Raw genomic sequence first — 19,098 nt, 5'->3', positions numbered from 1 at the left:
TCAGCCTAATCTATCGGCTATTATTTAGTTGGATTTCTTATTTATTTTTTTTGTTGATGTTACGAGTACTTTTCTTGATTGCATGTTTGCTATAAGATTTGATTGTTCCATTGATAGCATAAATTTATCCAACAAGAATTAATTTTATGGCCATATCAAGAGAATATATGATGAATGTTGGGTACTTTTATCAAGTAAAATGATTAGTTACACTAAATATTGAAAGAAACTTTAATCTTTTTCCCTTTACATCATATGAATATTTGGTTAAATATTTCTAGATGGATCAGAAGAGTTGAGTAACTACATGTAATGATTTATCGATGCCTTAGATTATTTATCAAAAGCTTAGGATGCTTTATCAATTAATTATAACTTGATACTAACAATTAAAATTTCCAATTTGAGATATGACAATAAAATCTTCAAACTTGTATGCTAAGTAGACTTTTGATCAAGTTTTTGAAAAAATATAAGTATTTCTATGTGAGTATGGAGTAGTAGAAGTTATTTTCATAAGATTAAAAAAAAGAAATTTTTTATCCTAATTATAATTGTACAAGTGAAATTTGAGGAGAGTAAAATATGCACAAATCTTATCTCTATTAATATGATAGAGAGATTGTTTCCAATAGACCATTGGTTCAATATCTCTTTTATAAAAAATATTTTTTTAGACATATGTTTCAAAATAAAATGATTTTAGAAAATTGAGTAATTAAATTATTAGTATTTTATCAAGGTTATTAATTTATATATAAATTAAATTATTTTAAGGGTCACTCACATGATTAACGTTGAACATATAGGTACATGCACAAAGCGCGTACACTATACTAGTATATATATACACACACACACATATATATTTATACACACATATACATACATACATACATACATACATACATACATATATATATATATATATATATATATATATATATATATATATTATGTTGGTTTGACTTTTTTTTTGTTAACACCAAATCAAATTAAGAATGGTCAATTTTTTTTCAAACGCCAAATCAACCAAACCAAATCATAAGTTGATTTTTTTTCTCGATTTGATTTAGTTTTTTGGTTTGGTTTGACTTAATGGTTTAGTCTGTACACTCCTAATATAAATATAATAATTAATATCTTGAAAATAGATATTAATATTTAATTAGAGGTAAGTAGATAAATTTAAGTAAAATTTGTGGGAGAGTTAGTAAATAAATTACATAAAACAACACCTTAAGTATCCTATATTACTTAAAATTCCATCCCACTAAACTAATTATAAAAATTTCTTCTAAATCTCTAGACAAGTTTTTTATCTGATACATAACATACAATTCCTATTTTTAAGCCCTAAATTACGTTGACATTGTTGCAGATAAGGAAAATTCTGTTTTCCTTAGAAAACATGGCTATTAAATCATTAATCATTAGGTAAGTAATAAAAGTTAGCAATAAATTCATCTGCAATTAACTCTCACTGACAAAATTTCAAAAATAAGCAAAAAAAAAGTCGTTGTATCTGTGTTATGACCATTGGCCGCGGCAAAAAATTCACAAACCACCTCCATTAACGTACTTCTTCATAAGTCTGTTGTTGATGTTTTAAAGAGAAAATAAAAAATTGTGAAAAGAGACCCAAAAAAAGTTGTAGTATGTGTGTTATGCCCATTTGCCGCCAGAAAATTTTCACAAACAACCTCTATTAACGTACTTTTTCATAAGTCTATTGTTGATGTTGCAAAGAGAAAAAAAAAAAGTTGTGAAAAGAGACCCATTACCAGAAGTATGATTTTTATGTATCAGATTGATAAGTTTCGTCCATATACATTCTATTTATGTATCATAATGTACAATTAAACAAACGGAACTGTAAATATTATTTCTGATACATAGACACTTTTTTGACAGAGATATTACATGCATTCTGATACATAAAACTATTTCTGACAGAGGTAATCAATGATTTCTGGTACATGAATATAAAGAAATTAAGTTTTAAATTCGTTTTTTGATACATAAAAAGATATATATATATGTGTGTGTGTGTGTGATAAGAGATTCGCCTGGTACATCAGATTTTTATTGTATGTTTAATTTTTTTCTGAATGCAGGGAATGAGATATGTTATGATGAACAGGGAATGAATGATTGGAGAAGAAATTAGTTTTGAAAGATTATGATTAATGAATATTGATTTGATTATTCAAATTTCAAATAATGAAGTTGTTGAGGATTTTATGTAATTAAATAAAAAAAATCTTAAATTGAATGTGCTAATTTTTCAATTGTAGGCATTTTATTATTTTTTCCCTTTTTATCTCCAATTAATGTATCATATACTTATGTATCAACAGGTTAAATAACGTATCGTATAAAAGTTAGGAGAGAGATAATTAGGTAGCAAAATGTTGGTTACCCATTTATCAAAGGAGCATAATTTAGAAATGAGTGTGTGGGTATGGTGGAATTCGCTATCCCTCGAGATACCTGTCTCTCCTGTTTCTCTCCATCACTGAGCCTCTCAACTGCTCAATTTTTCAGTCATGGAAGGTTCCCTCTATCCAAATAGGCCAATTTTGCCAGTCCAATCAACAAAGCCAACACCTTTACCCCCAATCCAGCGCCTCAAATTGAATCCCACCACCACTTCCCCTCTCCCACCTCTCAAACGACAGCTACTACAATCACAGAAACCCCCTTCTTCTTCTTCTTCTTCTTCTTTCCCTCTTGATTCTCTTCTCCAACATCTCCTTCATGTTTCATACTCAAATCCTCCAACAACTATTACTGAATCTTCAAGAAATAGCAATACTCATTTGTCTTCTCTACCTATTTCATTGGAAAATGATGATATTGCTTCCCAATTGGAATCTGATACTGATAGGTCACTTGACTTTCTCCCTCTGAAATGTAAGTTGATGATTCATTCGATTCTTGGACGCCCCCTTTCTCATTTGACTGAATTCTTTGATTCTGTGAAATTTGAGTTGCTTCAAGCTGATTTGATGAGTCTATTGAAAGTCTTAGATGTTTTAGGCAAATGGGATAGAGCTATTCTGTTGTTTGAATGGGTTGTCTTGAACATTCATGTTGAAAATGATAAGCAGCTAGATAATCAAGTTATTGAATTCATGGTGAAACTTTTGGGTAGGGAATCTCAGCATTTGGCCACATCCAAACTGTTTGATGTTATTCCATTTGAAGATTACTCACTCGATGTTCGAGCCTGGACAACTGTTCTACATGCTTATTCTCGAATTGGCAAGTATGACAAGGCGATTGCATTGTTTGAATATGTGAAGGAGAAGGGTTTGTCGGTCACCTTGGTAACTTATAATGTTATGTTAGGTGTTTATGGTAAAAAGGGTAGATCTTGGAACAATATTTTACTACTTTTAGATGAAATGACCAGTAACGGGCTTCAATTTGACGAGTTCACTTGTAGCACGGTTATAGCTGCTTGCGGAAGGGAAGGGTTGTCCGCAGAAGCAAAAGAGTTTTTTGATGGATTGAAGAGAAAGGGTTATGTTCCGGGAACGGTTACTTACAATTCTCTGCTCCAAGTCTTTGGTAAGGCTGGAATTTACTCGGAGGCATTGAGTGTTCTGAAAGAAATGGAGGAGAACAATTGTCCTCCTGATTCAGTGACCTATAATGAGCTTGTGGCAGCTTATGTGAGGGCAGGCTTCCTTGAAGAAGGAGCTGCACTTATAGGGACAATGTCACACAAGGGTGTAATGCCTAATGCAATCACTTATACAACAGTGATTGATGCCTATGGTAAAGCAGGGAAGGTGGACAAAGCCTTGAGCTTTTTCAAGCAAATGAAACAAGCTGGTTGTGTTCCTAATGTCTGTACGTATAATGCAATCCTTGGGATGCTGGGAAAGAAATCTCGAGTAGAGGAGATGATGGACATGATTTCTGATATGAAATTAAATGGATGTGCCCCAAACCGTATTACTTGGAATACAATGCTTGCAATGTGTGGGAATAGGGGAATGCAAAAATATGTAAATCATGTTTTCCATGAGATGAAAAGCTGTGGTTTTGAGCCTGATAGAGACACATTTAATACTTTGATTCGTGCTTATGGTAGGTGTGATTCTGACTTTAATGCTGCAAAGATGTACGATGAAATGATCCAAGCAGGATTCACTCCATGTATCACAACATATAATGCACTTCTTAATGCCCTTGCTCGTCGAGGTGATTGGAGAGCAGCTGAATCTGTTTTCTCAGACATGAAAAAAAAAGGCTTCAAGCCTAGTGAAACTACTTACTCTTTGATGCTCCACTGCTATTCCAAGGGAGGGAACGTGAGAGGTGTGGAGAGAATCGCAAAGGAAATTTATGATGGTCACATTTTTCCTAGTTGGATGCTTTTGAGAACCCTCATTCTTGCGAATTTCAAGTGTAGGTCTCTCATGGGTATGGAGAGAGCCTTTCAGGAATTACAGAAAAATGGATACAGGCCAGACTTGGTCATATTTAACTCCATGCTTTCCATATTTGCAAGGAACAAGCTATATGACCGTGCTCACGAGATGCTGCATTTAATTAGGGAGAATGGTCTGCAGCCAGATCTTGTTACATATAATAGTTTAATGGACATGTATGCTAGAGCTGGTGAATGTTGGAAAGCTGAGGAAATCCTTAATCGACTGCAGAATAATGGAGGAAAGCCAGACCTTGTATCATATAACACTGTCATCAAAGCGTTCTGCAGACAAGGTCGTATGGAGGAGGCCATAAGAATTTTTTCCCAGATGACAGAAAAAGGAATCCGACCTTGCATTGTTACATATAATACATTTATCGCTGGATTTGCAGCTCGAGGAATGTTCTCCGAGGTAAATGAATTGATCAGTTATATGATCCAGCACGAGTGCAGACCAAATGAGCTAACATACAAGACAATTGTTGATGGTTATTGTAAAGCAAAAAGATACCAAGATGCAATGGATTTTGTGTTGAATATTAGAGAAAAAGATACCACCTTTGATGAAGAATCTTTGCAACGATTTGCTTCTCGAGTTAGGGGAAATATGGACTCATGACTTGGTAATTCCATTGGCTGCCCACTCTTTGATAAATTGGCATCCAAGTTGACTGGAAGAGAGAGAGAGAGAGAGAGATGAAGTGCCCAAAGTTCCTCCACTTGTTATTTTGCGTCTATAAAAATGTAGATTCCCTTCACATTCTTCGTTTTAACTTGCTCTTTGGAGACTCCACACTATGTGATGAACAAAAGAACTTAAAACATTTTGACTGTTCCTTTATCGGACCGGCTTTGCGTATAAAGGTTTCTTTTGCGGATTTTGTAAATCCTGAAAATGAATGTTATAGGTTTCTTTTGCACCCATAGTAGTTTGATATGATATATGTGTGTCATTTTTTTTTTTTTTAATGGTGTAGTTGCTTTGGCTCTCTGTGTGACATTCCCTATTCATTCAAATTTTTGGGCTCTAATTTGCTTACTACTGCTGCTAAAGTAAGTTGTTATTTTGCGCATCAGCTTTATTTTCAAGTAATTTGTAAAGGCTAAAATTAAATTTAACTTTAGACCACTAATTTTATTAAAACACCACCAATTAGACTTTTTGCCTCTTCATCCCATCTTTCTCCTCTATTGTCGGATCAGTGGAACAAATGGTGAAAATTATTAAATTTATTAGATTATTAATTACAAGTTATAGCAAAACTTTTCAATAATTACTATATTAAAGAAATAATTACAAGCTATAACAATTTTTTAAAAAAATCTATTTTAATTAAATATTCGAAAATCAATTTTCTAATATTTATTATTTATATTATTTCCTTATTTTTAATATTTAACATTTATCACTCTTAATTAAAATTTTGAATAATTATGACAAGTTATATTATTGGCATCAATGATTTTCTTTAATAATTAAGTATTAAAATTTATTCACAATTTAACGAGTTAGGCTGACACACATCTACATGGCAAGTTCCTGACTTGTCTAATTCCAGCTGGTTCCGGATAAACAATGGGGGAACTTCCCATTCTTCGCAAAAACAAACACGTGCTAACTTATTGCCCTCCTTCGCTAATCTATCAGCTGCTACATTTGCACTTCTTGCTTCATGGAGAACCTGCACGTTCCCCATTTTCCGTAGCAGATCCCTGCACATACACACCAAGTTAGTTTCATTAGTATCAATATTTGTAATCCCTTGAAATAGTTGCAGAGAGTCGGTTGAGACTGTTAGCTGTGTATAGTTGTGTTTAGCAGCCATGTTTAGACCCATTATTAGCGCTGTAACTTCGGCTTCAAAGGCCGAATTAACATTTATGGAGGCTGAAAAATCACTCATTCAGTCCCTCACAGGATTCCAGATTAAGCCGCCAGTACCTTCTTTTTTTGAAGAAGCATTAAAAGAACCATCTATATTCAACTTTAGACCCGAGATTGGAGGACTCCATGGCTTCTTTTCCCTGTCCACATAAGCCGGGTTGGAAGCTTTATCTGTTAAATAAAAAATTCAACAGCCCATCCATATGGAATGCTTGCAAAGCTATCAGTAGTAGTACCTTTAAATAGGTTATGATTGCGGTTAAGCCAGATATGCCAAAGATTGAAAGGAAAAGCTTGTTTCCAGTTTAAGTGCTCATTCTTGAGCTTCACTTTAAGATTCTTCAACAAGGTTAGCCAGTTCCCATTTTGTTGGGAGGCTAAGGATTTAATGGTACGATTGATATTAAGATTGTCCCAAAGTTTCTGCACATGCACATGAACACACTGGAGGAAAATGTGTTCAATGATTTCCGGTTGATTACGGGTTTTACAGAAAGGATCCACATCTAGCCCGATATTCTTTAGGTAAATACTTGTTGGGAGCCTATTGTGATAGCAAAGCCAGATAAAAAACTTGATTTTATTAAGTGCCCAAATCCAACTGAATTTCCTATGATCAGTGTTTGTGTGCATATATAGTGTGGGAAGAGATTTGGTCGTACGCAGATTTAGTGGTGAAGGTACCATTATGAGTTTGCCCCCAAACCAATTTATCTGTATAGTTGCCTCCAAAAGGAATTGTCATATTCAATATTTGGTTGGTTATTTCTCCTCGTAAATCATATTCTATTTCATCAAGTTTCCAAACCCCATTTTGTATGACATCCCTAATTATCAATGATAAAGTTGAAATCATTATTTAAAGGTTTCTTATCAAAAATAGGGAACCCCGGGTATTTACCAAAGTTATAGCATCTTTTTATATTGAATAGAGAGGATATGCCAAGGATAGTAGATTGAGAGCAGTTACCAACTACAAAAGTTTTTGAGGGTATCATTTATGGCATCACAGCTAGAGTCCTTGCATTCAGACATAAGAATAAGGTTTATCTGCAAAGAATAGGTGTGATAGGGGGGGGGGACCGTCTGGAAATTCTAATTGGAGACCAACTTCCATTATCCACCTGTTGGTTAATGTTACGAGAAAGGACCTTCATACATAGAATAAAGATGTATGCCTGTCTTGGTCCCCAGGACGGCTTGAAAAAATCAGTTCATGTATTATTGACCAGAATAGCTATCGAACTGGAGCTTATGCAGGACATAATAAGATTGATGATTTTGGGGGGGAAATTGAAGTACACAAGGGTGTGTTTGACAAAAGACCACTCAAGTCTGTCGAATTTTCATGATAAAGCTACCTCGTTTTCCTCTCATTCTCTTAATTACTTTTTTTGTATTTTCTAAAAAATAAAAAAATTATTTTAACTACTTTTGTAAAAATGGAATTTGTTATAACTTGAAAACTAAAAAATTTCGCTATAACTTGTAATAAACAATCTAATAAGTTTATGTAGTTAATTTTTCCAACAAATAACACTACCATTCGACCTCTAAAGCAAAGGAAGCAAAAAAGAAAAATCTATTATTGACCATGTTTCTTCCCGATCTGGGCTAGAAAAATGTCACTAAAATTTATTGCCATATAAATCATATTAAAGATAAATAATTTCAATTCAACCTGTGATACTCAACACCCGCTCGTCGATGGACCACACATTCTCAGTCACCAGGGTCTGAATTGCCGATAAATGATGAAGATATGTATGTGTGTCAACAGAAGCATTCCGCTTCGCCGTCACTTTTGTCAAAAAATTTCGCTTCAAAATGATGAAGACGTTTTGTTGATCGTCTTTGAAGGAAATTAGGTTTAGAAAAATGGATTTGCCCCTTCCTTCACCGATGAGGTTAACTGGAAAATAGACAAGGAGCTGTTCACTATGATTTTTGCTGAAATTCAAAAATCGCGATTCAATTTTTGAGAAGATGAAATGTTGTTGTCTAGAATAGTTTTTTTCCTTTAGTTATTATGTTTGGGTCGGGTCATTGGGCTGGGTAGATGGGTGGATAGTTTAAATGAAAATTAGGTTGGGTTTTGAAAATAATTAAATTTTTAACTTATAACAAGCTGCCATGTGTTAAGTGGAAGGATATTTTTGAGCTATATAGATGCATGAAAGGACATTTTAGAGCCTAAAGACGGAAGGAGGATATTTTAGAACTATTTCTAATAATTCAAGGGTATTCTGGCTCTTTTTCACTAAGAAATTAGATTCGAGGACTAAAAGTAAAACATACATAAATGTCATTTTAAAACTACTAACACATATACACACACACAAAAAAAAACTTAACCTATTAATACTTGTATATTGAAGCTAAGAAATTATATAATAAAATATAAATTTACATTGAAAACTAAATAATAATTAGAAAATGCATTTTTTCTTTGAATTACAAATTATCATGATCCAAATCGTGGCGCTGGCCATGACCGACAATTCAAATCAATGAAGGCCAAAATTGAAACCTTAAGTTGCCTCAAAAGCATAGTCATAATTTACATAAAGTACTATCAATACTTTAGAACATCACGAAAACCCTTTATCAATACTGTCTACAAGGCCTTCACTTTAAGAATACTCCTAGACAGGGACATGACCCCGACCATGCCAGAATATATAAAGTGACACAATAGCAAAACATGAAAGAATCAATCAGACACCTTTCGGATGAAGGAGGGTTAACCACTTCTCACTAGTCGTCCAATAGAATAATGAATCGCCTAACACTATACATGATCATAAGAAAGGGTCTCCAAACTTATATCATGAAATGATGTAGCATTTAGGGATGGTGAGTACGATGAATACTGGTATGCAACCTATGAAAAGGGAGTCAAAAACAATAAAATGAACGGTTCATAAAATTCATGTCATGAGCTCAAATGAATATAAGAAGTAGTAAATGATCAAGAATGTAAAAGAAACACAGTCCTTTGAAAATATTAGGTCTGGACTAGGTAGCTACACCGTCATAGGTTTACCCACAGACAATATGGGTTCAATTCATTTTCAAATGGGAGATCCCACTCCATGTTAACCGTATGGAATGAGGTAGTCATATTTCTGGCCATCATATAATAAACTTAATTACATACAACTGCGAGAAGCAAGCATACAATGGTCACCCTCCATTCTGGATAAAACCTTCCACATCAGCAAACACAGTTTACAGTGTCATCACGAGGACAACACCTTCACGGTGCAACTACAGAATCCTCTTTGTGTCAATTAAAATATTTTTCTTTATTTTATACAAGGAGTCTTTAATTAAGACATTTATATATCGATACCGTCATATCAATACTTGCAAATAGTTCGCATCAAGCCAAGAAAAGATTATCATAAAATTTTATTGACTTCTTTAATCCCATTATTCAAAATCATACTCATATTCATCATTAAATTGCATAAGAATCTCAAATCAAGTAATAAAGTTCAACACTTTTGATATTTCAAAGAGAGTGAAAATGGGGCAATACCTCAATTCAAAAATCTGAAGAAGTGGAGATAATTATGGCAAGAAATCGCACCAACAAATCCGTCATTGAAGGAGGATGAAACTGCAGCTTCGATTGGTAAATTTGTATCAAAAAAATGGAGATCTTTTAGGATATATCTCCAACTTTTAGTAAAAATAATAAAAATTGTTATAAATGTATTTATATTATAGTGAATGTCTATTAAAATCTAATAAGATCTAGTTGATATCTATCAGGATTTGAAGTATTGGACTTTTAGTCAGAAACTAAGAGTATTTTCCCCTATAAATAAAGGGTTTTTGTTCATTATATTCTCAATCAATATAATTTCTCATCTCTTAAGAGAAATAAAGAAGTCTCTCCCTTTCTCTCTATTTATTCTTGTTGTTCTTGTTTTATATTTCATAACACATTATCAGCACGAGACTCTGCCAAACAAGGTGAGATTATAAATTTGAAGGATTTTAAAGTTAATAATTTTTTATGTTATCTTTCTTTTGCTACTACTAATATAATTATTTTTGGATTTGAGGAAAAAAAATTAGTTTGGAACCACTTATATTTTAAATTTATTTCTCAAGAATAATATTATCAAAAGTGATGATAATATGTTGGGTTCAAGTCTCATCGATTCATGTCTAAGATGCATTTATATGGATAAGATGTTGAGTTTGAATCTCAATACACCATATTGATGATATTATGATGACTAAGGCAAAATAATGGGTGTTTTAATAAAAGGTCATGAAACATATCTCATTAATATGCTCTATTCCATGAAGTGAACATGGTAGCATAAATCTGAAAGTTGACAACTTGCTTCATTGTTGAAAGAAGACAAGTGATTGAATGCACGAATATAAGCATGGAGAGACAATATGATAATAATTATCAAAAGTGATAATATTTTCACACGCTTATTATGATTATAAGATATGCTAGAGAAAGTTTTTCTACATCATATGTATGCCTCAATTTGCTCCTGAAGTAGCAATATGATGAAAGAGGTTATAAGATATATAAGCTATCATAATTTGATAGGCTTAAGACACGATTATATTTCATTCTTGGGGAATGAGAATTTTGATTATTATATACACAAATCCATTTCCTGGGGTGAATGTGATAATATTTAGTGAAGCTTATTAATATAAACGTGTACTTGATTGTGATGGTATGACAACTCACCTCCGAAAGAGGCAAAATAGCTGAGATGAGTTATTTTGAAATCTACTTCTGAAGTAGTAAATCCAAAATTTATTCATATAATAGTAAATCTGAAATTTATTAAAGCAAAAACACATATCATGGTAAACCAGGAGTTTACTAGATTAAAAATTCATAAGTTGACATGAACGATTGCGATATTCCGAAGATGTGCATCTGAAAAGAATAAAAGATGAATAAGGGTTTGTTCACCTATCATATGATATGTTGAAAAGATGCATCAATAAGATGATCACATGTGCATCCATGGTCAACCTACGTTTGACATTCATAAAGTTACTTGTCAATATAAATTGAGCATAATTTTCAGATTGTGTAATCAAGATAATTCATCTTGGTGATGATGGTTTAGCATTGAATGACTTCCATAAATAGCTGAATCATTATTAATGAGAACAAAGTTTCATGTATTGGTATGAAATATGATATGTTGCATACAATAACACTTGTATGCATTAGACCAATATATTATGATTATTTCTTCCCTCTCAATTGGTTCAAGGTTAGGAACCAACTATTTTATCTGATAGTTTTGATGTGCGATATACGATTAATAAATATACCATGATGCACAAAGATGGATTCCTCAAAGAAGACAAAGGATATATGTTAATTTTCCTAACATAAGGGGGAGATTATAAGCAGCTATGAAATATGTTAGGAATTATCATCAGATCCTCATTCAAAAGATAATTCAAGTCGAATGCCGAATGTATCTCATATTTAAGCTGCAAGTGCTCCTATTTTGTGTTCATAAAGGACAAAGTCTACACATGCATGAAGCATGGTAGACTAATCAGTTCCAAATAAAATAATCCTTGAAAAATAAGAAGCACATAATCATAATAAGAAGGTAATGTGCTCTTGAAGAGTCTATGACTAACACTTCATGAAACCTTATGAGAGTTTCAAGTACCTGAAAATAATGAAGTTATGAGATCTCAAACTGTTATGTCATACTGTGAACCAATACGAAATGATCTATATCAATGATATCTTTGATATAATATTGACGCAATATTGTAACAGATTACGAGGATCCGAATTCTACGTTTATTTAAGCATGCTGACGTAGAAACATTTATCAAGTGACCTGAAAAGATGCATTTTGATAAATGTAAAACTTATTTGATTTGCAGTCCAGACACTTAAAAATGTCACACTTGACATGTTGAATATTGTTACTTGACAAACATCCATATGAAAATCCCTAAAGGATTCAAAATGTCTGAAGCATATAAAATTTTTGGGAAACTTTTAATTATCCTTATAAGATATAATTTGATGATTTGAGTATCATTGAAATTCTTGGAGATTTTTCAAAAGAAATAGAGTATTTGCTTAAATGAGAAACATGCAAAAATTGAATAAGGATCCATTTCGACCTCAAGAAAAGAATGAGGAACTCCTTGGTTATGAAGTATCATATCTTAGTGCAATTGATGCACTAGTGCATCTTGCAAATACTACAAAGCCTGATATAAACTTTTTTTTTAGTTAATTTGTTAGCAAGTTTGTAGTCCCGATCTTATTGTTCATGCTGATTTTAAATATGATTTTATGTCCTAACTTTTACAAACTATCAAAATCACCCAACTAAAATTTACCTACTAATGGAAAAAGAACACAATTAGCCACTATTATAAAAATAATTACATATACATGGGCATATTTAATGAATTTCAATTATGACATATATAATATTTACATTAATAGCCGTTTTCTCATATTTGAAAATTTTAAATATGGATGTTATATTAACAGATCACTGCTTCCTATTTTTTAGGTAACCAATATTATCTTTCAAACAAATTTATTTTTTTAGGAATTTATTTAATTTATTTCCTTCATTTTTCATTCATAAAAAATATAAAATGATGAGTTGTTATTAAATTTTAGGGTGCAGCTAATTTATTTCTTTAATTTTCTTATACATGAAAGATTTTACTGTGTGTGAATAAATTATTTCTATGTAAAACATGTTTTGCATATTTATGGTATATGAAATGGTATATGATATCATATACCATAAATATATAAATATGCTTAGTATGTTTCTTTATACTTTGTATTTTTATATATGTATATATATGGTATATACATGGTATAAACTTCATATATAACATACTTTGTATATTTATATTATAAATATGCTTAATATGTTTCTTAATACTTTGTATATTTATATATGTGTGTATATGATATATACATAGAATAAACTTTATATATAACATACTTTGTATATTTCTATTATAAATATAATTCTACTTTATATATTTATGGGCATAAATATAAATTAGCTGTAAAATAATGTCTTAAATAAAGGAGAAAATTAAATAAGGGATAAAAATAATGATGAGAGAGAAAAAGAGATATATATTAATTAGGATAGCAGTAAGTTTGAAATTATAATTATCTTATTCTTTAAAACTGCTATATACGTAATATTGAAAAAGTAATGTTTAAGGAGAGTTTTATGTAAAAATTTAAAAGATTAGGGTTATATGTAATAATAATTAAAGTTGGAATTGGAGTTGGAAAATTGTGAAAACAATAAAACCCTATTTTCCCTTTTCAGAAAATTTTTCCGGAATTATTTTCTGAATTTTCATGGCCAAACACCACAATTTTCAACTCCGAAAAAAATTTCTGAAAAAAAGAAAAAAATTTACATGGTCAAACGGGCCCTACGAGTATTTTCCCCTATAAATAAAGGGATTTTGTTCATTATATTCTCAATCAATATAATCTCTATCTCTCAAGAGAAATAAAGAAGACTCTTCCCTCTCTTCATTATTCTTATTGTTTTTACTTTATATTTCATAACAAAAATAGTATTATTTATAATTTTTACAAAGTGAAGAAAATTTTAATATTTTTATAACTTAAACTTTTATGAAATTTTTCCTTGTATTTTAGGATAAATTACACAATTCCTCATATTTGAAGGTCTTTATTATATAAAATTTCAAATCCTCAAGAAAATTACATAAAATTTCAAATCTGTACATTTGCACTTATACATATCCATTGTTGCCTCCCACTGCCACAAACTACTCCACGTTTGTCGCCTCCAAATCATGCTACACAATATTTCAAAAGTTTTTAATATATTTAACATTTTTTACTATCTCAAATAACCCCAAACACTTTAATTTTTTTTCAACTTTTTTCTTTCCCAAAAATATGAATTGATGTAAAAAATAGAAAGAAAAATGAAATGGGTATGTGAGAAAATGAACAAAAAGGTTTGAGATAGGGAAAAATTGGGAGTTTACACTGGAGGAGATGCAGCCTGATTGATTGTTTAACGGAGAAAATAAAATGGGTGCATTAAAGGTGTTGCCGATCGAAGTTGGTGGCTGATTTTTGTGTGTTGGAGGTGGTGTGACGATGAAAGTAAATCAGTGGTGGGACAGAGGTAATGTTTTCGATGACTTGAGTTCGTCGAAGAAGGAAAGACGCCGAAGAGTGAAGGAGTAGTTGGTGTATTTGAATACTCCTTTATTAAAATAAATGTATCACAAATATATATATCTCCACATTTATTAATGTAATATGTATCACACACACTATATATCAAGGCTTAAATACAACAACAAACCCAGTGTATTCCCACTTAGTGGGGTCTGGGGGGTAAGATGTACGCAGTCCATACCTCTACCTCTGATGAAGTAGAAAGGCTGTTTCCGAAAGACCCCCGGCTCAAGGCACAAGATATCACACAAACACATATTAAAGCACAGAAGCAGATGACATAACATAAATATATATCGCAAAATGAGATTTCTGAGTTTTTACATAATTGAATAAAGTGTGAGCTCCTTAACTTATAAAATTTTGTGTAAGTTACTCATTAAATAATACCATTTTATAGTGGTACCTTTAAATTGTAAGCTCAATTCTTGTATGCACGATTATTGTTAGTATATGTGTGTGAATAACGTGTATACGATACATTTGAAAGAGCATGCATTTAATACATATGTCACTTTTGGGAAAAAAAAAATAAAAAATTGCTACATACTTTATTTGAAAAGAGCACGAATCTCACTACTTATAATTTTCTATTTGATATAATCGTCAAAGATTAAAAATTCAGCCTTCATTAGTAAGTAGTTTTTCTTTTTTCTTTTTCAATTACAATCACAACCAAATCAGAGGCAAGTAAAGGTGGAAAGAAATGAGAAATGCCGAGCAAGAAAGGGGAGAAAAGCAGCCAGTGAGATATGGAGAGAGTACAAAGGCAGTCAAGATTTGAGAGGAGAGGTGCTAGTGAGAGTGAAGAATATTATTAAGGGAAAGGACAAGAATAGCCATTCAGCTAAATAATTCTGGCCGAGTGGCCATTGATTTTTAAATTTCAAAATATGGCCATTTAGGCCTTTTTTGGCTACTATCTTCATCCTTTTCCCTTTAAATGCTAAGTAAATAGTATAAGGTAAAATTCAGAAATAACATACTTATCCCCTTAATTATGAGTTTCATAGCAACAGTTTCATAATTACATAATATAACAAGTTGAATTTTATATTTTTGCAAACTGTTGCTACAAAAATATAAATACATATGATTTTACTGCCCTTATGATCGATATATATTTTGTATTTTTACAAACTATTGCTACAAAAATACAAATACATACAAATACATATGCTACAAAATGTAATTTGATAAAAGTGTTGCTATTTTTTGTAATTTAATACTTAAGTATGCTACTTTATATATTTTTTCCAATAGTATAAGCCATTTCTGATCCAGAGGATGCATTGATTTCGTCCAACGAACCTCATAGCCAGCAGACAATTTTTTACTTTATGGAGGGAGAATAAAAATAGTGAAATGCAAGTAAAACATAAACGCATCAATACAATAATATATTTTTGGAAGAAAGAAAATTAATGCTAGACAATAACTTTAGACAGAACATTTGCATTTTTTTTAACACAATAAACTCAAAAAAGTAATGAATTTTGTGTTAACCCCCACACTTCTAATTGGTATAGTTTTTCTAACAATCAAATACGATTTTATAATATTGTAATTGTTGCTCTTCTTTTTTATCAATAAAATACAATGTTTGATATCAAATATTCATGTGGATCAATTGGGTATAAAAGTGTATCAATATGGTATAAAAGTGTATCAATTGGGTATAAAGACTATATGCGACCGACAGGCCAAATGGCTAAAAATCGGAACTAAATTGGGTCGACTGGCTCCAATTGTCCAACTTTTACATTGGCTGGTCATTTCTTTTCAAAATGGTCAGCCCATGTCCTTTTCCCATATTATTACGCTCCGGTTGATCAAGAAAATCATAATTTTTTGAAGTTGAAGTTAAAGTTGAATTTGTGTTTGACCATAAATATAAACTAAAGCTGTTTTTAAAATTTTGTAGAGAAGTAGGAGTGATTTTTTTTTTTTTTTCACTTTTTCAAATATAATTTCAAATTGTATTTGAAATTCTCATGGCCAAACATATATTGTTTTCACTTTTTTTTGTTACTTAAATGAAATAATTCTTCCAAAAAAAGGTAAATAAGTCTCATAACCAAATGACCACTTACTTATTAAATATAATTTGATTAAAATATACTCCCTCTGTTTTATTTTAATTGACCCTCTTTCTAAAAATATTTGTTTCAATTTAGTTGTCCCTTTTGATGAAATCAAGTTGTTATGTTCTTCCAATACTACCCTCAACATTAAATGACTAAACAAAGTATATTTACTCAAATTTATATTTTCAACGTATAATTAATAAGACTAATTTGGTAAAATAAACCTATAATAAATATTTTCTTAAGGAGAGTGTCAAGTTAAAAAGGGTTAACTATTTTGAAACGGAGGGAGTAGCTATAAATATTAAATACTACATAACACATGTTTGTCATATCATGTACTAATATTTCTCTGGCCAAACCCATCAACAACCCCCTGAACTTGACATCATTTTTCACTTTAGCACCTCAAGTGGACGTTGTTTACTTTTGGCACCTCAAGTAACATACGAATGTGTTATTTTGACACTTTTTGCTCAATCAGCAAAAATATACAGTGTGTGTGTATTACACGCGCCGATGACGCGTAAATTGACCAATAATAATATGACATTTGTCATTTTTCACCAAATTAATTGTTAAATAACTATCTTTAATTAAAAAAAATACCAATTAAATATTGACACTTGGCAATTTTTTAACTCAAATAATTATAAAATAATTATAAAATTTAATCTCCTCCCCCCCCTCCCCAAATCCCATCATTTTTCTCCAGCCCACCCACCCCCCTCACCACTTGCCTGATCCCCCACCCCTCAATTGTCCCTCTAGCTTACCTCCCACCCCCACCAATTCCCATCCGTTTTCTCCAATCCACCCACCCCCCTCACCACCTGCCCGCTCCCTCAACCTCCCTCCCCCCGCCCACTTCCCCACCCCTCAATTCTCTTCTTCAATGTCAACTACCATGCCATCTTCATTTTTTATTCATTTTATTTCTCCATTTTTGCAGATTTCCACAACACCCATTTCCAACAAAATTATTTCTTCAACACATCCTTCTAATCACCATCATTCTTGAATTTGTTTTCAAACTCAAAACACATAAAAAAACTTGAAAAACTTAAAGTAAAATATGAGTATAAAAATATTTGAGGCTTTGTATATCATATCGATCGTTGACATTAGTATTTTTAAGATTTGATTTTGAGTTATTTAATTTCTTGCAAATCTGAATGATTTTCTGGAGTCCTAAAATTTTTGGAACCATTTTTCTTGCCAACTAAATTTCATAGATAGACTTGAAAAAAGTTCACAGGCCCTAAAATCTTAATTTGTTTGATTGAATCATCAGCCTTCAACACAAAATGTACAAAAATTCAAACAATTTCACTACTGAAAGAATATGACAATTCAGTATGTATAATAAGAAATAATTCACTCTATTTTTCAGCATTAATTTGGCATAATTTTTTTATTTTATGATGAAAAGATAAATTTTTAATCAAGAAAACAAGAAATACTAGTATTAGGAGAAAGATATTATTGAGAGAATTGAAGAGTATTGTAGACACATAAAATTTATTGGATTAAATACATATAGAATTTGAATTTGAGCCATATGTTATTGGGTTTAAACTTATTTTGGGCCAAAAAAATAATAAGTCTATTTTATTCTTCATCAAGGTCCATCTCAATTTGAAGCCAAACTCATCAAGTGACGTGGCATCCCAGTCAAATCCAAAATCACTGAGACACCGCCATATGTACAAATGATGTGGAAATCTCATTCAAATTCAACAACCAATCAAAAGGTACCACATGTCAAAGTGACATGTTTCGGCCAATCACAAGCAACTAAGCCTACCCCGACAACTATAAATAGGGGGTAACATAACATTCTAAAGGGAAGAAAAGAAAAAGGAGGAGATTCTGCAAGCATTGAAGGAAGCTTCTGCATTGACTACACAGCTCTTCAACGAATCGACTAACGGAGTTCTGCCCGAAGGTCAACTCGACAAGACGAAGTGCTGTCAAACAATTCCTGAAGATCCAAACAAATTTCTGGGAGGCTCAAATCATTCGGAAGTTCGAGAATTACGCTACAAAGGCCCTCGAATTACGAAAAATCTTAGGAGAGAAGAATTGAGAGAATAACAGAATTGTACCCGCAAAATTACTTTAAATAAAATTATTCTTTTTGTTTATTTTATTTTTTGCTTGTAGTTAATTTTCAGCGTTAACGAAAATTTATTGCGAACAAATTGGCACGCCTAGTGGGACCAGTTTTGCTCTTCATCTATTCATCCTACACGTCAAAGAAAATCACATATTCAACTATTACAATGGACTTCAAAAAAATCAATGGAGATTCGTGCAAGAAGTCTACTACTGCCACGTCTACTGTGATCAAACTTATTGGCCCCATCAATCGACGCAATATCAACGCTTGTGCTTTGGATGGATCCTAATACTTCACCATTTTGGAGAT

The 19,098-nt window shown here is 31.7% G+C and overlaps 1 protein-coding gene and 1 long non-coding RNA gene across 2 annotated transcripts; one reads left to right on the top strand and one right to left on the bottom strand.

Moving 5' to 3' along the window:
* Window positions 1–2,412: 2,412 nt before the first annotated feature.
* LOC107860483 (pentatricopeptide repeat-containing protein At2g18940, chloroplastic) lies at window positions 2,413–5,371 on the top strand. Its single transcript, XM_016705860.2, has one exon. It carries the CDS (start codon window positions 2,550–2,552, stop codon window positions 5,064–5,066), a length of 2,517 nt encoding a protein of 838 aa, XP_016561346.2. The 5' UTR covers window positions 2,413–2,549; the 3' UTR covers window positions 5,067–5,371.
* A 523-nt stretch (window positions 5,372–5,894) lies between these two features.
* On the bottom strand, window positions 5,895–8,585 carry LOC107860482. Its single transcript, XR_001671562.2, has 2 exons — window positions 8,014–8,585; window positions 5,895–6,160 (listed from the first exon to the last, which is right to left on the bottom strand). It is a non-coding gene; the product is annotated as an uncharacterized LOC107860482 (long non-coding RNA).
* Window positions 8,586–19,098: the final 10,513 nt, after the last annotated feature.

Source organism: Capsicum annuum, chromosome 2 (genome assembly GCF_002878395.1).
Source record: "Capsicum annuum cultivar UCD-10X-F1 chromosome 2, UCD10Xv1.1, whole genome shotgun sequence".
NCBI lineage: Eukaryota > Viridiplantae > Streptophyta > Magnoliopsida > Solanales > Solanaceae > Capsicum > Capsicum annuum.
Note: the sequence above shows the minus strand (reverse complement) of the source record. Positions and strands in the feature narration are given on the sequence as shown.

Bases quoted from the DNA above. Each gene is read 5' to 3' on its own strand.
- LOC107860483 (XM_016705860.2), top strand. From the start codon at position 2,550: ATGGAAGGTTCCCTCTATCCAAATAGGCCAATTTTGCCAGTCCAATCA.